The 22,615-nt window shown below is 37.0% G+C and overlaps 2 protein-coding genes and 1 pseudogene across 3 annotated transcripts; 1 reads left to right on the top strand and 2 right to left on the bottom strand.

Moving 5' to 3' along the window:
• Positions 1-7,356: 7,356 nt before the first annotated feature.
• On the bottom strand, positions 7,357-10,224 carry LOC129297145 (RHOMBOID-like protein 8). Its single transcript, XM_054935511.1, has 6 exons — positions 9,818-10,224; positions 8,745-8,908; positions 8,473-8,636; positions 8,128-8,390; positions 7,888-8,011; positions 7,357-7,749 (listed from the first exon to the last, which is right to left on the bottom strand). The coding sequence occupies exons 1-6, from the start codon at positions 10,207-10,209 to the stop codon at positions 7,627-7,629; spliced, it is 1,230 nt and encodes a 409-aa protein (XP_054791486.1). The 5' UTR covers positions 10,210-10,224; the 3' UTR covers positions 7,357-7,626.
• Positions 10,225-11,873: 1,649 nt separating this feature from the next.
• Positions 11,874-17,708, top strand: LOC129297144 (uncharacterized; annotated as a pseudogene).
• Positions 17,709-18,558: 850 nt separating this feature from the next.
• Positions 18,559-20,762, bottom strand: LOC129297147 (probable glycerol-3-phosphate acyltransferase 2). 2 transcript variants are annotated; one of them, XM_054935513.1, is made up of 3 exons: positions 20,033-20,762; positions 19,006-19,907; positions 18,559-18,730 (listed from the first exon to the last, which is right to left on the bottom strand). In XM_054935513.1, exons 1-2 carry the CDS (start codon positions 20,618-20,620, stop codon positions 19,011-19,013), a joined length of 1,485 nt encoding a protein of 494 aa, XP_054791488.1. In that variant the 5' UTR covers positions 20,621-20,762; the 3' UTR covers positions 18,559-18,730; positions 19,006-19,010. The 2 variants fall into 2 exon arrangements, with proteins under 2 accessions (XP_054791488.1, XP_054791487.1); XM_054935512.1 differs by having other exon boundaries at positions 20,027-20,762.
• Between the last annotated feature and the right edge of the window lie 1,853 nt (positions 20,763-22,615).

Consider the following 22,615-nt stretch of genomic DNA (forward strand, 5'->3'; position numbering starts at 1 on the left):
TACCAAATGGGTATTAATTGATTGATCGTTTTATTCACCAATTGAAGGCCACGAAATGCTGTGTTCCTTTATTCTCTTTGGAGAAATTAAAATACCCGATATGTGTGATTCTTTATCTTTCTTTTCTTATTAGTAGTGATTATCAACTTATTAGTATTTATTCAATAGTTGAGGAAGTGGGGAAGCGGGGGGACCAAGCAATCTAAAGTATGCATTGGGCAAAGTAAACATCAATTAAATGTGGAATGGATGGGTGCTCGTGGGCTTTCGGAGAATGAGACATTTCAGAAGTATGTTGGTCTTTTAAGATTTCATCGGAAAGTGAAGATTGGAATTAAGGATAGGTTTTAAAAAGATTGCTCCATCGCATTGATATGGCCATTCCTCAATCTTCACGTCAGACAAATCATCTTCCATTCTTGACTGACGTCTTTTATTCTTTTAGTTTCTTCATTCAAAAGCTCGATGCATGGAACAACTTGAGTTTTATTGATTTTCTCGTTCTGGCCAAAAAAAGAAAAAAGAGAAAAGCTCGGGCAACTTAATCACATTAGCATTTTAAGATATTTCCTAAGCATTTAAGAGAACAACATGGCATTTTTTTTTTCACTCCACGGAAAAAGTGAATTGTTTTTAGTTAAAGATAGAAGTTTTTTGTTATTTTTAATGTTGCTGTGATTCAACCAGCTGACCGGTTAGTCAAATTGATTCTCATTCATCCAACCACTAAAGTGAGATGGGTTGAAACACAGCATATATGATATATAGTAAAATGTATTGTTGATTGGATATCATGCATGATTATGGAGCTTGGAATGATCACAAGACCTGAGTGTGCCGACTATCCCAAATAAATAAATGCACTATAGTACTAATATAGTTAAATAAGTTGGCGTATTTAATTAAGGCTGGCGCTTTCAAACTAGCTCAAAAATGTAAACGAGATGCCTTCTATTCTTGAGTAGCAAACAAAATGGCTTCTGAGAATCCAACCGCTGCCTAGTCAGAATTGGTAGTCTGGATTTAGGATCTGCTGGCGCACAAGCCCTTGCCTGCTTATGTATAGTAAGAGTGTCATATTCCTCATTCAGCTGAGCAAAAGCTATGAAGATCCATGTGGGGTTCAATGAAATTTACCAAAACAGCGTGTGATGGGTCGTTTTTGCAATTTCTTTCAAATTTCAATCCCATATGTGTACGGTTGAGAATAATTAAAGAGCCTATATATATGTGACATGATATTATTATTATGTACGAGTTGCGCATGCATTGCAGTTATATATCTGTGGGCCCATTCGTAGACCCAAAGTAAAACCCATCGAACGGATGGATTTATGCGATCACCGTCTCTTTGATATAATTTGTTTTAATTATTGCATCCTCATCATGATTTTCCACCTGGAAATTAAGTCTGCGTACAAGAATATTTCATTCTTTTGCGGATGCTCTTTATGAGATAGGTACAAGAGTGGCCAAGAAATGATCAAAATGATACGGGACGGGAATGATTATTTACCAAGAAAATTTGGTAAGTCCAATCTTTGACTAGTTGCTCCTCGTATTAATTCTCAAAAAAAAAAATTAAAAAGATCAAATTTTATTAAATCACCAAAAAAAAATTACAAACACAAAAACACATAAAACCTAAATTCCATGGATCAGCACAAAAACAACATACTGGAACAACAAATAACAAGAGAGAAAAAAGCACACTGGCCACTATAATTAAGGTAGGCATTACAAACATAACAAACAAACGTAAAAAGTTTCAAATGAAAACAAGAGACCAGCAGCCCAATGACTGCTGCTCTGAAAAAACACTCGCAATAAGCAAAGTTTAAAGCCAGCATGTTGAATAACATGCCAACATTATTTTGAAGAACGGGCCACTAATCCTCAATTAATATGGTGTTAATTATATGGGACCACTAACATTCTTTAATTATTTTTTCCATGCTCTTTAATTCTGATGAGATGTCAGACGATTTCCATAAAAAGCTCAATTTTTCACCTTGGGCATTTCTGCGATGAATTAGCATTGCAAGCTACCTTAGCTACGTGTTGCATATTTTTTCGTGCATTCGTTTCGTTCTTTTAACGTTAGGTTAATCAGACAAAACATAATTAATGGATTCGCCCTCAGTTATAGTCTCATAAAATTACTGGTGGCAATTGAATAGGGCTTCAAAAAATAAATTTCATTTTAGCGGCGGCGAAATTCAATCGCCACTCAAGATCACTTTTATAGCAAAAGGCTATCATAAAATAATATTGTCGAGGCAAGAACTACAACATATGATGAATGATGATTGATGACAAGAGCTTGACATCTTTCACAGCACATATAAATCACACTCAGCATTATGATTCTATTCTCCTGCTTTCATTTTTAATTAATTAATTAATAATAATAAATAATAATAATCAGTACTACGCTGAGAAAACATGTATTAAGATGAACAGTATACAAACATAGACAACTCAAGTGTTTCAGTGCTGGGAACTTTTTTTCACATGCATGATTCTCTACTTTAAGCCATAATTTGTCTGTGTTGTAATTTAGTGTCACTTGTACTGCATTATTGCCTTTTCTCTTGACTATTGGAGAGCAAGGACCAAGATTTGGAATCTGATTCCCCATTTAGTCTGGAATTGATTAGATAATTTTTAGATACGCGAATAATCTTATACTAAAGAGCGCTAATTACTAAATTAAGATCTGACTACACACAAGCACCCCCCCTCCAGTCTGATTCTTTTGTTATAATACAATAAAGATTGCCAGGTGTTTTAATAACAAATGTTATAACTTGTAGGGAATGCAAACACAGTAATCAATATTTTTAATCACTCACTCAAATTGAGAAGGGTCATCCTTCCCCAACCAAATGAGAAATTTAAAAGAAAAAGAAGAGACTGGAAAATGTATACATGTTGGATATTTACCCGTGGAAATAAATTAAGAAGAATCAATACAGTTGATGAGTTTTACCTTTTGGGAATTAATTAATAAAAGGGCTTCAAACCGAAAGGGAAAAAGGGCATATTTGTATTTGTAGGAGAAAGATGTTCCCAGTCCCACCAAGCTGTCAGAAACAAGAACAACTTACTCATGGAGGACTAAAGAAATCTAGAGCCAAAGCCAAAAGTGAAGCGCGTGGGGCAAGTGGCACCCATAGAACCAAGGGTTAAAGGATGAAAATATTTCAAAATACTTTGTGAAGAACGCTTGATATTTTAATTTTTTTTTAAACAATGTCATCTTAGAACTTAAAAAAAAAAAAAGTGCAATTTTATCATATCGTTAACTAAACAAACAGAACAGAATTTTTTTTTTTTTAATTGTTGACCAGAGCTCTCTCCTTCTCGGTCATTGTCGCTCCCGGTACTGCCTCCATATTTCCACATTTTGTTTACAAGCCAGTGAAGAAGAAATAAGCATCCAGTGCTTCCAATATCCATGAATCAGCTTACCTACAATTCATATTAAGCCATCTAAAGTGTTTCACAGAAAATCACTTTCATTCACACTGAGATGAGATGAAGGAGGTAATGTTGTAGTAATTATATATGTGTGTTAAAATAAGTCTTGCATTATTTAATGAATAGTGCTCTTAGTGTATAAATATTAAGGAATGAAATAAAATGGGTTTGCATGTATAAAATAGGCCAACTCAAGGCAATCACAGTTGAAACATTCATGCCTTTGCCTTCAACCTATATATAGTTATGGATGCAGACAGAATAGTGTGCTTGTCTCTTGAGCTTTCGAGGCTTTCTTTCCTCCTCTGATGTTCTTCTTCTTCATTTAAGTTTGCTAATGTTTGTTGTTCTATGCCCTTACCTTTTGCAGGACGTGTTTATTTAATCCTGAGGAACTGCCGGCCCACCATACAAATGTATCAAAATGATTTTTAAGAAGAATATTTTTTAGCATGACTTAAGCAATTTTTGATTACCTCCATAACACCAACAGGTAATAGTTATTTATAGTGTCACTACTTCATCACTACTTGCAAAGTGATGCAGAACAACTTAATCTCGAAACTTCACGCCTCCTAACATCATCTAATTATTGATAAGCAACAGTAATATGGAATCGAGCCCAAAATTTGCAACAAAAACCTTGAAATTACTTTGTGATCCAAAAACTAATTATTCAGCCAATCGTTGGCAAAAAAATATTCAGCCAAACACGCAGTTCACACAGAGAGCATAATAGATGATGATAATCCGAAACCTACGAGACGCTTGACAGCAACTTTGGGAGTAATGAGACAGGGCAACGAAGATCCTTGCAATTCCAGTATTTCACCTCCAATTCCACTCTCCCCTCTGCCATGCCAAAGATTCGACGCCTCCCACTCCATCCCTTTCCATTTCTAACGCATCTTTCCATTTCTCGACACCTTCCCACTTTCTTCCCACCTTCGATTGGCCACTTTTTTTTGCTAAATTCCACGCCACTCCCCATGAACTTTCTGCGGCATATGAACAATTAAAAAAAACAAAAATTTCTCGTCAATGTTAACGGTCAAAGTGAACAATTAAAGAAAAAAAGATCATGTCAAACAGTTAGTCTGGTTAATGATGGGATAAAATTGCATTTTTTTTAAAAAATTCATGATGACATGTTTCAAAAAAAAAATTAAGATACCATGTGTTGAAATCTTTTTAGGAAATTTGTACCCTTTAACTCTAAGGTAATGTTTGGAAGTTTTTTTTTTAAGATGAAATAGAATAGAATGAGATAGTTAGCAGCTTTATATCATTGTTTGGGAGAAATTTTTAAAAAAGAGTATAATGGTTTGGGATGATATTTTAAATTATCTCTACCCATCATCAACCCATTTTCCTCGACTCCCTAATTTAGAAGGTCAAGGATAGAATAATATAATATAAATAATATTTTTATAAAATTATCCTTATCTTTCTTATCTCCTCTCACTCTTTCTCCCTACCGTTACCTTAAAATTGAAGAATATAATTATATCTAATTCAAATATATTAACTTTATAATTATTTTTAAATAATGATTACATAAGATCGTTTATTTTTCTAATGAAACTCCCAAACAATAAAATATTTCATTGCATTTCATTTCACCATATTTTACTCTATTAATAATCATTCTCTTTCATTCCATTATATACTCCCGAACATACCTTAAAACTAAACAACTAGACAACAATTGTATTCTCAACCCTTCTAAAGCAAAATATTTTTTTTCACTAGCGCCACCTAATAATCAATCTTACTAATTACATACTAAAAAGTTTTACTTCCTATTTCATTCAATAAGTAATTTAATTCATAAACCATAATAAATATTCCGCAGACAGTCAAGTTGTGCATTTATTTGATTATTTACCTCCAGCTCTTAAAAAATTATGTTGACGAATAATGAATTGGAGAACCAACTGATAACATAAACTAAGAAAGCCACTAAAGGTGATTTATACAGTAGCGAAGAATGCGAAAAGACAAGAAGAGATGTTATATTGAATACATTATAATATTTTGCCGGGAAAGAATGAAAAGACACATGGATGGATTAATTCCAAAAATACTTGAGGGTAATGGGAATAAAGAGCGAGTGTGGGCGTGCAGACAGGAGCATACCCCACAGTGATGTATTAAATGGGATGGGTTTCCTAAGTACGTAAACGTAAGTCGGCAAAAGCAATGGTTGGCCAGCATTACCGTGTCAATTCCAGTAGGAAATTTGTAAACACATGTAAATAAGGGGCCTACGTGGGACTGGGTTTGCCTCTGTGCTCGAGAACGCGTGTGAGCATGAGAGGAAGCAAGTAGCACATCAGTATTATGATGAGAAGAAAGGACCCAATGATCGAATTTATTAGTGTATTCCGTAGGTTTGAGTCTTTAGACGATGGTCCTATTTGACCGGCAAGCCTTGATGGTGAGAGGGCAATAATGCTTTCGCACTTGAGGATTCCCTCCCACTAATGCTGCCTTTTAGTCCCTATCTCCTGCCTTAAAAGGGGAGGGTCATATAATTATAAGAGTTTTGGGAGAAAAGCTTAAAAGCATTAAGCATAGCATTTATAGCAACGTGAGGAAGGGGACGGTGCCTGGTGGGGGTAGGCTTTTATGAACTGGGGCATCTTATGGGGGCTTTTTATTATATGCCAAGTGAGCTGTGTTGTAACTCCCTTTTTTCATCATGATTATTGTGGTTTTGATATCTGAATTCTCCTTCAACTTGTAAACTGTTGCAATTCCCAACCCCTTACCTTACATAGCATGCCACTCACGAGATGCCACATGCTCCCGAACAAGCGGCCGCCACTCGCTTATTTATTTTGTTATATGCTAAATACACCATGAGATTAAGCTTGATTGACAATTTTGCTAAATTTGTTGTATGTTGCTTTTACGCGGAACTTCTGGGCTTTTCCTTTTTACGGATGAGGACAAGAATAAGAAAGGGCGATCCCGATGGCATCAAATCATGGGTCAGGGAATTTAGAACCATTGAAATTGTTTAGAGAGGGGATTTCATCAAGTCCACTCTCAGTACATTGAGAAAGTGGAGGATGGAAGTGGGCAGAGACTGATACCACCATAGGATGCACTGTTAAAGTATTTGAGGGGCTATTATTAATGCCTTTCGGCCGGAGGTTCGCTGGTCCAGTGTGTATTTTTCTCAGCCGACAGTGCAAAGGACCAATTAAAGACTTGATTGGCTTTGGCCGAAATCAATCAAGAGTGGAGCCCCTTCTCCTATTTCTCTATATACAATTAAAAAAAAATTAGAAAAGAATATTGCTTTAATTTATTTTGTTTTTTGTTTCCCGGGGCAGCTGGTTTGGCCATGAGTAGGATTAACAAAATGGGACGCCACTCTGTAGTTATATAATGGATCTTAGAATTTGCAAAGGATGCTTTGGAACTTTATGCGCAGAAGCTGTGAAGGCAGTACAAATGATTTGGGGGTGGGAGATAGGCCCACGTTATGGATTGTAAAGTTTTGGACTTTGGTGGGTACTCATTTGCAGCACCCTGCCTCAAACTGTAAAGGCCGCGGACTCCACTCCAGCTCGCTCAATATTTCCACACGAAAAGCGGCTTCTCTTCACAGCTGCTGGTGCTCCGATCCATAAGGGGTTCCAAATGAATAGTTTTGCTTTCAATTAAACCAAGAATTAAATGTATGTCGGTTGGAGGTCAATATATAATAAAGGCATAAATATTTTGAAACTTATTAAATCATGGAAGAGACGTCGAGGAAAGCAAGGGCATCCTTTTCTTGTTGCAAACTAATTAGGTGGAGGATGCAGCCATACAGGCCGTTTTTTGTCCCTGTCATAGTTAGTTACCTGACAGAATCGGAATTTCATTACTGCAATCAATGATCTGAATGACATTAGGATTCCCGATTAGAAAGAAATGAAGCGAGTTTATTTCTTCCAACTTCAACTTACAATAAGCATGAAAAGACTTCATGTTCATGTGGTATTCGTGTTCAAGAAGACAGGTGCAGCAAATTGTTACATCAAACTAGTGCAAGTTCCCTCGGGGCTCAACTGATGCCGTCAACTGTCCACCTATTACCGGTACGGTATATATGGGACCAAAGAGTATCATATGGTACAAATAGCCTTATAAGCATATCAGAGTGCACAGATCATTCTTTCTTGCCCTAGAAATATTGGTATAAGGAAATATCCTGAAGTTGCCATTCCTCATGCAAGTCAATGTCAACTGTGCATCGTTCATCATAGTCTGCATTTGCAATTGGAGAATATAAACTAGCGTTAGCATGAGGCATCGAGCTTCTGGAATTGACACTTTTTATTAATCTCAATGAAATGCATCTGATATTGTTTTTGTTTGGTGAATGTTAGTGTAAAATCCGCAGACCTCGCAAGAAGTTTCTATGTTTTGGCAATGCCACCTAGAAGGAACACAGTCAAAATATCGGCACCCCTCGCAATAGTCACTGATGTTTATACCAAAATGAATTGCTACAACACAACCTGCAACTCTGCAGACAGATGAAGTTTATTAAGACACGATCTATGATGAGAAAATGACTGGTGACAGAAGGTTCAGAGCCATGCAAACTAAATAGAAATACAACAAGAGAAAATAACGGCATACATTAGGCTAAGGAGAACGAGAGAAACAATTCTCATTATTGGTCTATCCAGATTTTGCTTCAGTTTTAGCTTAGTGTAACTTTTGAGACCATAATCAATGAGACCTCCTTTATTTGGAGCTAGCTGAGGGCTGACTAAAAGTGCAGATCCAAGAAGAAACCCAGATATAAAACCCCCTGTGCTTGAAAAGTTGTCTACGTAAGGCAGCAAGCCGAGGGCGAAATTGAACACAAACACACAGACTAACAGTGCACTAACTGCAATCTGAATCCAAAAAGAAAATATTATTAATTCTCAACCTTTGCAGGCCAATGAGCAGAAACAACGAACTGGGGAGTACAAAAACCTTATTGGTGAAATATTTCCAGTTCCAAATAAGCGTTGAAAGCATGGATCCTAATAATCCATACAAAGCACCGGAGGCACCAACAGCTGGAATGTTTTGGATAAAAAGAGAAGCCACCAAGGAACCCACGAATGAAGACAGTATATAGATTATCCCAATCCTCACTGCGCATAAAAGGTCAATGACAAATTTAGCATTGCAATTGAATCGAAAAATTCCTACTTGTGTGAGTTTAATCAGAATTAAACACTATAAGAAACAGCAGATTTTACGTGGTCCAAACTCCTGCTCTAGGTGAATTCCCACAAGAATCATACTGCAGATATTGATGACAAGGTGGATGGCTCCAGCATGCAAGACTGGAAATGTGAAAAGACGCCAAGTTTGTCGATATTCTGTCAAGAAGGTTCGTCGAAGGGCTCCCATTTCATCTAACCTGCACTGGCATTAGCTTTGGTTAAAACTAGCATAGACATTTTTAATGAAGAAAAATTTATCTTGCACTCAAATAACAAACTATGTCCCCTGGAAAAGAACACTACCAAAGCTACTTCAAAGAGAAAAAGATTAGCTTCGCTGGGATCATCTTTATATATATCTATCGATTCTTTGAAGCTTCAAAGAGACAAGTGTACGTCTTTGATGAAAAAAAAAAAGAGAGAGAGACAAGTGTACGTACAAGGAGAACTAACGAACAAGCTCACTAATGCAATACACCAGTAAGTCACTGCAGTTTGAATAAGGTTCCTCACAACAACACTTGTCTGCCTTAATCTCCCTTGGTACCAACAAATAATTTGGGCAGAGGAAACTTGCTGCAAGAAGTGTACTAGTGTGCTCCCCTTTAAAAACTGCATATCTGCTTGGTGAAATAGACACTACTACCCTTTTATTAAAAGCAAATGATAGACTTTACAAGTTGCAATATACAGTTGATCAGATTATTGAACGTCTGTCTTATTGTTTATGTTGCGCAAAATAATTAGAGAATAAGGAAATTGTTGCTTTATCATTGTTGCAACAACTCTTTTACTACGTGCCAAGCTGTACCCGGTACTTCACCAAAGTGGTGGTGTCAAATCCAGATTCTAACGAATGATTTCTGGAATGAAAATAAAAAAAATTTAAACTGCAATTTGATCTCTTGCACGTAATAATGCTAAAAAAAATAGAACAAAGAAAAGGAAAGAAAATAAAACTACAAATTAGAGAGAATCTTTCAGGGAACTTAAAAACTGATGAGACGATTTTGCTCAATCAGCAAAAGGCAAAATCAAGAAAGTACACGCAAATTAAACATACTAAATAAACTCAAAGACTGCTTGAAAGGATCGTAAAGACTCACTTGGACTCGGAAGGACCAAGCAAGGGATTCTCAGAAAGAGGCTGAAACGATAATCTTCCGAGGTCTTTGAGAATGCAATCACCGTGAGAGTTAGTCCAGCAGTCATTGACGAGCATGGTGGCTATGAAAACCCCAGCGTGCAAGATTACGAAGACTGAAACCATCCAAGTGTCGCCTCTGCGCCGAGAGCCAGATTTGAAAAAGGGAATCCTCCATTCTTGGCGATCATCGGTTATTTCATCAGGCAATTTGGGGAGTGTGGGCTTGACATCAATTAATTCATGTTCCATCCTAAAACTGTCCGCCGATGATTTTCCAGGAAAATGTGATTTGCACAGCGAGAGCTTGACATCACTTAATTCGTGCTCCCGTGCCTTGGAACTTTCTGTCATTTATTTTTCAGGAAAATGCAATATCGTATACTTGAGTGAAGAAAGAGAGATTGAAGTGCGTACTCTATAAGCAACAAGTCGCTGCCTTTGCAGTTACAAATACAGTCCAGCTGTCAGCACTCGGAAGGGGGCCTCTTCGGCAGTTGGATTTGTTTAGTTAGATACGGAGACTAGTTACAAGAAGTCGTTGGTTTTGGCGGCAAAGGCGCTTTTTTCTTTTTTTACTTTATTTGTTATAATATTCCTTACTTGTGCAGGCAGAACTGAGGCGCAATGGTGGCGCGTCTGACTCCAGATCAGAACGCTGCGTGTTCGATTCATGTCCGGTTCAAGTCCCTTGAACATTCGTTTTATTTTTAAGTAAACTTACGTCGATATTTTTTGAACCGAATGATGTGGGTCTACGCCTTTTTCAAAGTCACCTTCCAGATCCCCGTAAAAAATAAAATAAAATAAAAGACATTAAAAAAGATAATACTGAGGCTGGGCTAGAAGACCGCATATACGCTTTAGCTATCAAGCATAAGGGCCCAAACCTAAATCCAAATCCAACATGCTGTAGTGTAGTGTACGGTATACGTACAAAAATTAAGCCCCGGCTCCCACGTCCTCAATTCAATGCATGCCGTGCTGGCGTTTCAACTTCGTTACAAGAACCTCTTGACAAATCCCTCCTTTTTCAGTTACGAACTCAACGACTTCCAACCAATTACACCCCGTTCCCGTAATTCCTTTCACCTTCTCCCCCATTCCTCCCCTGATCAAGTTCTCTTTGCACTTTGCTGTTCAATTTAGCGCCAAGTAACGTCACATCCGTAAGTTCTTCTCATTTTCATATTGTTTGTTTCTTTTCCTGCTCTCCTAAATCTTGCTTTATACTTCCTTTCTCTCTGTACCATTGACGTCTACAATTACGCTCTACACTCTACGGGGCATTTGGCAGATGAATTCGGCTTTCATTCTTTTCCATCCGTCTTTCAATTCTGCAGCTTAGAGTCTCTTTCTGAGAAACCCGACCAAATGGACCAAGGAAATCTTACAGCCTTTAATTTGTACTGCTGTATATCTCCCGTGCTTGTAAAGTTACATCGAGTCCTGTCAGACAGCTTCTGTACAAAGTACTGGCCGTTTGAACATATTCTGCCAACTTACGAGGTGTACACACTTCAGAAAAGTAAGCGTGTGCTTTTGGTTCTTACTGTGCTTACTTGAACGCTCTGATGGTGTATGAACTTCTGTTCCTTGACGCTCCTTTAAATACACGTGGAAGGGTTATTTAAGCCTTTTTCTTTCTCAATTCCTGTTCTTTCGTGGCTAATTTACAAATTTACAAACAAGACAGATCATGGAAGTGTAAGGAACGTAATTGGGGTGTCATTTCTTGTAGGCTATGCTTGTTAGCATTTATAACATTTGGAACGTCTTTTTCTGCATAGAAGCTTTCGTACTCAGCATACTCATTCAAAGTTGCTCTAAATGTCATTAAAAGCAGATCCATTTGTCATTGGTCAAGAGAATGATTTTGATGATGTTTGGATGCTCTGATGATTAGTATCAACAGGAAGACATTTATTTATTTCAATTTTCCAGATTACTAGTGAGAGAATAGCATGTGAAAGGTCTGAGGTTTGTCTTCCTGACGTCAAACTCTTCTTGTTCACCCCATGGAACAAAAAGCAGGGGAAACACATGGACCAAAATCTCAAGCTGTTGAACAACAGCAAGCAGATGATTTAAAAATTCAAAATGAAGATTTAGGCAAACCATTGGATGAGGTAAAAACTCAAATAATTGTCTGTGATGGTCCTCCTGAGTTGGACAACAGACAGGATGATATGTCTTTTCAGACAAGTGAGATAGCAGACTTGAAGTTTCAAACTTCTGAAGGAATGGCAGACAATGTGGTTGGAAAGTCTGAAGTTGCTCAGAGAATTGATGAGGTTAAGGATTTGCAATGTACATCTCAAGAAGAAAGTTTAGAAAGTTTAGAAACCAGAACTGTTATAGATGACTCATGTTGCAAGGTGTCTGAGAGTGCTTTCCTGAAAACTGAAACTCAACGAATTAGTCAACATTGTTAGACAAGATTACTCTAGTTACAAGGTTGATGGTAATGTAGCGAAGTCTGATATCCAACAAGAAAATGTGGATAAAAGGTCGTTACAAAATGACTTGACTAGAGAGATAGCAGATACTAGAAACCTAGAAACAACAAAAATGAAGCAAAAGGAAGATGACTTCCTAAGTGGGGATAGAAGTTTGGAGGTTGTATTTGATGGAAGAAAGGATACTGAAATGGAGGCTAGGAGTAGCAAATGTAGTTGTCCTTTGGAAGCTGATCGAGGGAATCACGGTGTAGGTCAGAAGAGTCTGATAGCGGTCTCCACTCTTCTGGGTTACCTTTCAGGTAAAAAAGACAAAGGTTCTATGAGCATTTCTGGTGATGAGGGTAAGGGGGTTTCAAAATCACCAAAAGACAGTAAATCAAAAATGGTTTTGGAGAAAGCAGCAGAGAGACATGCTTTGAATCCCATAAATTCTCCTAAGATATCTTCTGATGTTAGTGTGGAGAACAAAACTGAAGGGCCTCCACAACCCATAGCCATGAAGGGAAGGGTTATATTGTGCACGAGATTAGGTTGCGCGGAGTCCAAAGAGGTTGGGCTATTTTTGTACATGAAAAGGCTCAGATATGTTGAAATCAACATTGATGTGTACCCTACTAGAAAGCTGGAGCTGGAGAAGATTTTTGGTAATGCTTCTGTTCCAAAGGTGTTTTTCAGTGAAGTACTTATTGGAGGCTTGAGTGAGCTAAAGGCCTTGGGTGAGTCAGGCAAGCTCAATGAGAAGATTGAGTTTATCATTACTGAAGCACCATCATTTGAAGCGCCATTACCACCGGGTTTTGGAGAGGATGATGTATCCAGCAGTCGAGGTCCAGATGAGATGGCTTTAATTGCCCGAAAAATGAGAGAATCTATTGTTGTTAAGGACCAATTTTGGAGAATACGCAGGCTCACTAACTGTTTTCTTGGGTCGGAAGCTGTGGACTTTTTATCAAAAGATCAATATTTGGAAAGACGAGGGGCAAGTCTGATCTTAATTCTCAACCATGTATCTAATATTAATACACTACCCATCCTGAATCATAATTATTTGTTGAATAAATTGGCAGTCAAAAACAATAGTTTCCAATGATAAAAATTATGGCCTAATGCATGTCTCGAAATATGCAACTTTGTTAATGATTGTGGATATGGAATTTATTCTTGAGAATCGTTGAGTTCTTGACGTCTTGTAAATCATGTGGAATGCATAACGACATTGTTTCATTTAATCCAAGCTTTAAGATCAAAGCTATTGGATGACAATTCCATTTAATATTTTTATTATCAAGCATCGGCTTTCTGTTCTATTTAAGATTTGTAATTTCAATAATTGAATAATGGCTTATTTTCTGTATTGTTTTTCTCTTCATCCATTTCTCAATTAGTTTCCAAAGGGGGGTTCTTGTTATATGAAGGGTGTCTAATGTACAATTTGATGTCATGGACCTACTTGTTTTTGTTTTATGTGAGTCTCTACAGTGGTGATTATTTTCATTGCACGTGCTGGTTCAATTATTTTATATTGAATTCTTTTTCAGCTACTAACTAATGCCTGAATGTTCCTTTGGGGACATCCGATAATACTAACTAAGAAGGATGCAGATTGTTTTATGACTTCTCAAAAAAAAAAAATTGTCTGTTAGACTAATTCTTATCGCTGAAGCGGGAAATTAACTGACATGTCTGATCTGTCAGATATGTGCATGCTCTGTTTATAGTCAGGTTCACATAAATTTGAGCACACCATTTGGTTCGGGCGTTGGACATTTCTATAATAAGGGGATATGATAATGCGGGCCTTGCTAAACGCCGTTAAGCATATTAGTCGAATCTTCAAAGTTTCCACATTCCATTACATATCAAATCATCGACTGAATAGTTTAATTGAATTGATTCATACCATTAATAGCTTCATTACACGTTTGCTATCTATTCTAATTCTTGTCCGGTTGCATAGGCTGTTCAATTTGCACGAAAGCTTGCAAGCAAAATCTATTTGAGGAGGGTAATCACTTGTATCGATTTTTAGACGGGGATCCAATTGTGGCGTCTCAGTGTCACAACATTCAGAGGGGCATAATCACGGTGAAGCCCAAGCCTATAGCAGAAATTGCATCAAGGCTGAAGTTTCTATCCCACGCAATGTTTGAAGCTTATGCTTCTAAAGATGGACGCCATATTGATTACAGAAGTCTCCATGGAAGTGAGGAATTTGCAAGGTTTTCATAACCTTTTTTTGGCCGTGCCACGCAACAGACTATTGCTGTGATTTTTTTCTTATTTATTTATTATGACTACAATTATCACTTTAGGTATCTGAGAATAGTCGAGGAGCTCCAAAGAGTGGAAATATGGGAGATGTCTAGAGAAGAGAAGCTTGCTTTTTTTTATTAATCTTTATAATATGATGGCTATCCATGCAATCTTAGTATGGGGTCATCCAGCCGGAGCACTTGAAAGAAGGAAAATGTTTGATGATTTCAAGTATGTCATAGGTGCGTGTACCTACTCACTTTCATCTATTCAAAACGGCATTTTGAGAGGAAACCAGCGACCGCCATATAACCTTATGAAGCCATTTAGTGCAAAAGATAAACGTTTTAGGGTAAGTTACGCTCCTGCTCACATTCTGAATGCTATCGATCTCGAAAGAGATGTTTCTTTAAACTAACTCATGGTACTGGCTCAATCAAGGTTTTCGTGAGTGTATCATTGGCGTCGTTATCTAGACTATTAGGTCATTTCTATGTCAACGAAGGGCTTTATTTTGCCCATATCTTCCTACCGCAATGTCCGTCGATTAGCAAGCCCATTGAATTGACGCTCTGTTCTTACTCTTCTTTTTAATGTGTTTCAGGCGGCTCTCCCTTATCCCGAGCCTCTTGTTCATTTCGCTTTAGTCTGTGGTACCCGAGCTGGCCCTGGGCTGCGATGTTATTCCCCTGGAGACATAGACGAAGAATTGACGGATGCGGGCCGCAAATTCATAAGAAGTGGAGGCCTAACGATTGAACTGAATACCAAGGTTGCATATTATCACGGGTTAGTCTTTCAACTCATGTGGCGTTTAGACAATCTTTATTGAAAGTTGTCAAATAAGCCTAATTCATAAAAAAGGAGGATGTTTGGCTAAATTGAGGAATGAAAAGCTTGAGGGCAAAGGTTACTTGAGAAAGTTTGGAAAATATGAGAGTAATATTGCTTTAAAAACTCAAGATTGGTTACAAATAAGAAAGGGTGAGATATTTATAAACCTCTCCTTTAGATTTAAAAAATTTCCACCTTCTTAATGGACAATAGAGATTAAATTGATCAAACAGTTACAATTGATTCTTTAAAATCTTCTTCTAGATATTTACAACAAATATCTAGATATTTATATGAAAATATCTAGATATTTATATGCAGTCAATATTAAAATATTGAGGCTAAAATTGTGTAGATTTTTTAAAATGTTTTTACACTCTCTAGCACTCCTAAAGTTATCCGGGAGCCTTTTGGAGGGTTTTGAAATATTTCAAAGCTCTTTAACCTCATAAAAAATCATAAATGGTGACAATACGCTAGTAAAATCCTTAAGTAGTGAGCCCCTCTATATGCAGATTCTAAATATGATTGTTGACTTGACGTGGTATTTAGTAGGGAGTAGGACTTTAAAACACACACCCCATAACTAATTAGATACTTTCTTTGCTGAAACATATTCAAACTGCTGAAATGTTTTAAGTAATATCTTGGAGATATCGGCAAGTAGATTTACATGATACCAGAATTTTCATAACCGAGTAGACAAGTTGGATTTTGCTGTTCTTTGTTGCAATTAAATTGAAATTTTAAAGATATTATGAACATATCCTTTGTTCCAGTTTCACACCCAAAAAAATTGAGGGAAAATGTCAAAAACATTAGTCAAAATACACATTTCCTAGGCTAAAACACGTTAAAATATGAATAAGAAATCCCCGTAGTGTATATATTATATAAGGTTGGGATTTGGGAACAGATAACCTGATTCATGCCCACGGCTTCTCTCTAGATAGTCATATTTAATTTCATTTTTGTAACTCGACCACTGTTAGGAGCCAACTCCTCTTGACGCATCTCCATAAATGTATTTGCACTAAATCAAGCCGGAGGTTCTAGCAAGTTTTAGAAGGAGCAATATAGGGAGATGAAGCTGCTGCAATTGGATTGAAAATCTGAAGGCAAAATGATTAAAACAAATGTATGAAAACAACCAGAAAAATCCGGGAGGGACATGAACACTTTATTAGAAGAGGCCGTGACCAAGCTAAAAAACCGTGAAGCATGAGAATTGCCCACCTTTTGTCTAATCTAGCTGTAAAGGCTTCAAGGTTCAAGCCACCGCGTGTATATGACTGTGGATGACCGGGTAAACGAGATTGAGCGTGGCCACGTAGCGCGAGGGGGTAGAGCGTATGTGGAAGTAATAGCTATATGCCTGTGCAAGTCATTAGGGGGTTGGTGAGATGTCATTACATTGTGAGTGTTAAAAATAAAATAATGCTAATAATAATTAGAGTAATTACTGAAAGTTCCAGTTTTGTTCGATAGTCAATTTATTTTCCTGAATTCCGTATAACTTAAAAAAAAAATTCTCCTGCAGACGCACCAGACTTAAGGCAAGTATAATTCAGTGTAGCTATATCAGTGTAGTGTGTGGTGGCAAAGCTTAGGAAGTAAAAGTAACAGAGTTTGTGCTAGTCTTGAAAACGTTTAGGGGACAAATTACGTTGTAAGGAGATTAGATTTGAGATAGTAATAAGAATGCTAATCTTGCTCTACGAGTTTTTACCGCTGTTTTATTTGGGATTTCTAAGTTAGATTTTTTGTATTCAAATTTTTGGCTGTAAATTAAAGTCAGATAATCATGATTATTTTGACTCGATTGTATATGATCTTGATTTTGTTTATTATTTTAAAATCAGAAACCCCCCTCCGGGGGGGAATTTTCTTCATGTAATGTGAGCGGGTTAGAAAAAATTGTCCTTTAAGTTTGCTATGTATAAAAAATTAATTCAAAATTCAAATGCATTATTTCCGTTTGTGGTAAGACGAGTGCCAATATTTCTTGATAAAATTGTAGGGGATAAAGGATCATGGACAATTTCAAATGCACATGTGTTTGGTGAATATTCATGATCTATGGACTTCTATACAATGTATGAAAAAACTTTACCCCACATCCATTCACTATTCTCGTTATCTTTCCAATGTTGTTATGAAACGAAACAGGTGATTGTGTTGGGAGGTGGAAGCGACATCTTAAGTTACATGAATCCAGCTGACTCCACAGCGTTAATGGACCTGCTTGCCACTTCTGAGTTGAAGATCGCTTATCAGACTTACGACTGGGGTTTGAACTGCTAGGTAGGACAGTAATGTGGGCTCTCAACTTCGTCGATACTCAATACAACATAATAGGTTCGTACCGATTCATCCATCTATGCAAACGTAATGCCATATGCTCCATTTTTTTTTTTTTCCCGCGTGCCTTCATTACTTATTTCTACTCTCTCCTGTGTATCTACAATCTGTTGTCGGTGTAGATATTAATTAAATAATGCAATTCATGGTTTTTCAAATCTACCCTGGCTGCCAATGCCATTAAGCGCTCCAGCTGCTTTTGCAACCGACGTTAAAAACTAGTGTTTTATAATCGCATCTAATGTAGTTGTATTTATCATTTTAGACAATCCACCAGTTGTTTTCTATACTAAAAAATGACATTTGGAAACTTTGGGACTTTTAATTACACTTACTAATGGTAAATTTTAGAAGTTTTAAAGTTGGACCAAGATTTTGTGTGGAAAATAGCATATATTTTTAGTGGATAAAAATGCCCCGCTTTGCTATGGCAAAACTACCGTTGTTGATGCCGGCATTACTGACGTAAACATCAAATTTCTCTTTAATTTTGTCAATACTTATTTCAAAATGTTAGCATTTAGTTTTTTATTTTTTTAATACTCATTTTTTTTATTTTATATTCAATTGGTAATCTATCATGTGAAAATATTAGTACTAAAAAATTAAAGATAACTTGACATTTTTACAATTTTCCTTGCTTTTTCAAGTGTAATCAAAAGTAACTTTAAATAACCCCATCTAGTGCTAAAACAATAACAGTGCATAAAAGTTCAATTTAATTTAGGTTTAAAAAATAAAAAGGAAAGCAGTTGAAAGACCATCCTAGTGTAAACCTGAAAGGCCACTTGTTTCAATTTCCATTGTCTTGTTGCCCCTGTTGGCATTACAAGCTATAGGTATAGCCACATAACACGGTCTTCATTTCTAATTCACTAATTATATCATGCTGAAGTTGGCGTATATAGACGAATGAAGCAAAAGCAACCCGTGCCCGGACTCCATTGGACTTTTGAAATTCTTCCCTGCATTCGCATCAAGTGAGTAAAAAATAAAAAGGGATGCTCCAACAGATCATATTTAACTTCGATTTGATTTAATTACAATTAATTTAACACTCTTTATTTTAAGATTATACTCTACTTCTTAATTCAAATTTGGTCTGTTTAAAGATGAATAAAATAGGCTAGAAGTTAATTGATCCATTGAAATGTTATTTAACAATGACATTTTTGTTTCCTGCCCTTGGAGTCAATTTTTAATTTCCAGAGGGGTGTTTGGGGGGGGGGGCGAGGCTGACCTTGTCTAGTGACCTGGCTCCCCTGAAGGGCGCTTGCAGACGCCGTCATGTCCCACAAGAGTCATATACTTGTCTTTCCTAGTGAAGCTGGTGCATGCAAATCCTAAAGCCTTGCCGATCTGACTTTGCACGTAATTGGCAACTTCAATCCTGGATTTCCCACCTGCCTTACACGTATTACATGGCTGCAATCTCGCCAAAATCTTAACACAATAGTTAGGCTTTGGGTTCAGAAAGTAGTAAAAAGGGTCCAGAGCTTTATTCCCCGAAGCTGTTGTCCCGTAGAACATGTTAACCTGCACATCCACAGCAACAGGGACAATATCATCGGTCAGCTCCGCAAACAACGGACTGAATCGTAGCAAATAAGGTTCCCTGCAAGTGGTTCCCTCCGGACACACCACAAGGCTTCCAGAGCTCAACATCTTCCCCATTGTCTCGCTGTCCTTCTCTCTGTCTCTGGTTAATCGGATTGTCCTGATTGGGGAAACGAGCTCGTTGAATCTACTCAAGCTGTATGTGACAGCAGAGAGCGGCTTGTTTATAACATACGAAATATAAAGTGGGTCGAGTAAAGTTCTGTGGTTGCACACGTACAGCGTGCCCCTTTGCTCTATTTCTTTGTTCAGATATTGAGGGTAGTGGGATTTCGATAATGTGGTCCTTGCGCCTAAAAATGACAATATTGGACCTGACACGTTGAACGGCAGTGATATGCCAACCGTGAATCTGAGCATGCAGAGAACCAGCCCGAGTGGTAACCACATGAACAAAGCTAAAGAAGACAGAGGGGTTGGCCTGAGGGCTAATCTTCCATCGTGGAAGATCACTGGCTTGGGGTATCTCTCCCTTGGAAGGACTTCCCAAGTTGTTTTCTCAGCATCACTCGCCAAGTAGACCTCCTGCACGTAATATCTAATGCTTGTCATCAAGAACCAAAGAGAAGAGAGGGTCATGGATATATATACATATAACAGGGAGTGAGGGAGCTGATAAATGTCCGTCTGAAAAAGTATATTACCCTTACCTCCTGGTCGGCGTTCATGGTTTGTCTACCTATGCCAACAATGTTGCTGGAATCTAGGAGGGATTTGTTATGTTTTTTCTCCTCGTGAAGCAGTCCCAAATAGTACCCATGGAATGACTTTATCTCTCTCGCTACTACAGCATCGACTCCTAAATACTCCTTCAGAACGCATTCAACCATAACTCTTGGCATTTTACTTGTCGCCACCTTTCTCTCAAAACTCTGAACAGCTTCAAAACCTGGACGCCCAACATCTTGTAAGAAGAACTTCGGAAGAACAGAGGATCCAATCCTGAATGTGTCCTTTTTAATCCCAAAGAAGGTCAAGAAAACCATTATGTTCAGTCCCACCTGGCTTTCTTCTCCAACCAGCCACACCAGAGGGTAAGAAAGTAATAAAAGGAGATATCTTAATAAACCGCCCGCTTCAAAAGCTACGAGCGCGAAGTAAGGAAACAGTGAAGCGGATCTCAACATGGTGCCCTGAAAATCGAACACTAGTACTCTTTTTGACAGCTTTCCGGTTTCGTGAACAAGGGAAATGGTTTCCATGGCGCTCTCAGCGTTCTCCGTGTAATGGTAAAACATTGACAGGAAAGGTATAGAAACCAAGAGAAGGTAGATTTTATAATTTGTCACAAAATTTCTGCCCCATTTATGAATGCTAATCACACTCTTCAGCTGTCCCGAGTCTCATTGAAGTCTATAGTTTGCTTCATAAATCTCACAACATTACATCAATTTATGTGGAAATTCTTTTCCTCTTCAGAGTAAGGAAGATAAATATGCACTTCTCAGCACCTAAAAAATGTTGTCAATTAATCATAATCAATTTTCTGATTTTTTTCATAATTCAATTTACGAATGAAAAAGAAGAAAAAAGGGATTTGAAAGAGAGGTGATTAATCCAATGCGCGTCAAGAAGTTTTCATAAATGCAACTTTTTGGGTGAGGGGTAAAGCTGGTATCTAACGCGCAACTCTTGCTTCCTGCTAATTAAAGTGTCCAGCTTTTCTACCAGTAATGGTACGGACTCACAACTATTGGAATTTACTATTAGTCACCAAACAAATAATGGCATTCATTTAATTTGAAAGAAATGAATCTATTTTTGTTTTGTATCAGTACTGTGAGACGCTTGAAGATGGCGAGGCGCACGAGCGCGTTTTCCCATTAAGTTTGTTCAAGGCTATTGAACAAACCTAATGAAAACCTTATATATGTATTATTTTGGTGGCTACACTGCCTCTAATTGTTCATTTTCGCGTTGCTCTTTAATGCTGTTTGGTTTTGGTGTTGTCCCTTAGATTTCTCGTTTTTATTTTTATTTTTTCTTCTCTCCTTAATGACTCTAGCTACTACTCAATTTTTTCGGTCAAAGGTCATAATCAAACATTTAAGTCACACCATATGCTCTTATGTGTAGGGCAGAACCACAATTGGGTAATAGTGGACATATGCATCCCCTCATTTTAGAAAAAATCATAATTAAAGTGTGTAAATTTTGAGACTTTGCACCCCTTTCTTAATATTTTGCACCCTTTGAATTAAAATAAAAAATATTCAGACTTAAAAACTTATTAAATATTTAATATTTCAATAAATGAGATAAGATATAAAAAGCATATATAAAAAACCTTATTAACATGTTTAATATAATTTTTTTAAAAATAATGATGATCAAACTATTTATGTTATTACAATTTTAGCCATAATATATTTATTATTTTAAATTATTTAAATTGTTATTTTTAAAAAATATTAATTTTTAAATTAAATTATCTTGCGCTCTTGACTTCCACTGCTAGCCACGGAGTTGTTTGCTAATTATCATTGGGATATGCTTGAATATTTGAATTAAATAGTATTGTGGATTGTCTTAGATCAAACCATATAATATAAAACTCAAGATAGTGGCCCAAAATAAGTTTAACTAGATTTTCCCCCCATATGATCTATAAAATAAATGCTCATTTGATTTTACTAACAAAAGCTAATTTAGTTGATAAAAATTTAATTCATAATCTATAAAATTGTGAGTTCAAATTCTATTGCTAGTATAAGAATGTTAGTAAATGACATGTAAATATTTATAAATGTTTTTTGAACTCAAAGACAAGAGCTAATAAAAGTTACATTATTCATTCTGCATTTTTTTTTTTAATCACAAAGGAGGGAACTAACCCAAAGTTAAAAATCAAAGAGGTCAAGAATTTAATCCCATAACAGCATGCTGAATTATAACCCGTAAGAAAATAGCGGCTGAATCAAAAATCATTCCGCATGTTTGTAACCGCCAACGGAAACAAGGGGGGTTGGGGGGTAACTTGAGTTTGGATCGAGTGGTACTGCGGGTTTTGTGGCCCGGCCATGAAATTGTCGCTGCATACGAGTGATATTTATGCACACAGTATGCTTGGTTAAAGATTTATTGATAGCGGCTTGGGCTTTGGGTCTTCTATATAATATGAATGTGAATCCTCACGCCTATAAATAGCGTCTCTTTTTTTCGGTGATTGATGTCGATGATCATATGTTACGGACATGCAACTGGTGGTTTTGGAGTGCATATTTAATTTTTAA

The sequence above is a fragment of the Prosopis cineraria genome, unplaced genomic scaffold (genome assembly GCF_029017545.1).
Source record: "Prosopis cineraria cultivar Desert tree isolate PC_DT_omini unplaced genomic scaffold, ASM2901754v1 PC449, whole genome shotgun sequence".
NCBI lineage: Eukaryota > Viridiplantae > Streptophyta > Magnoliopsida > Fabales > Fabaceae > Prosopis > Prosopis cineraria.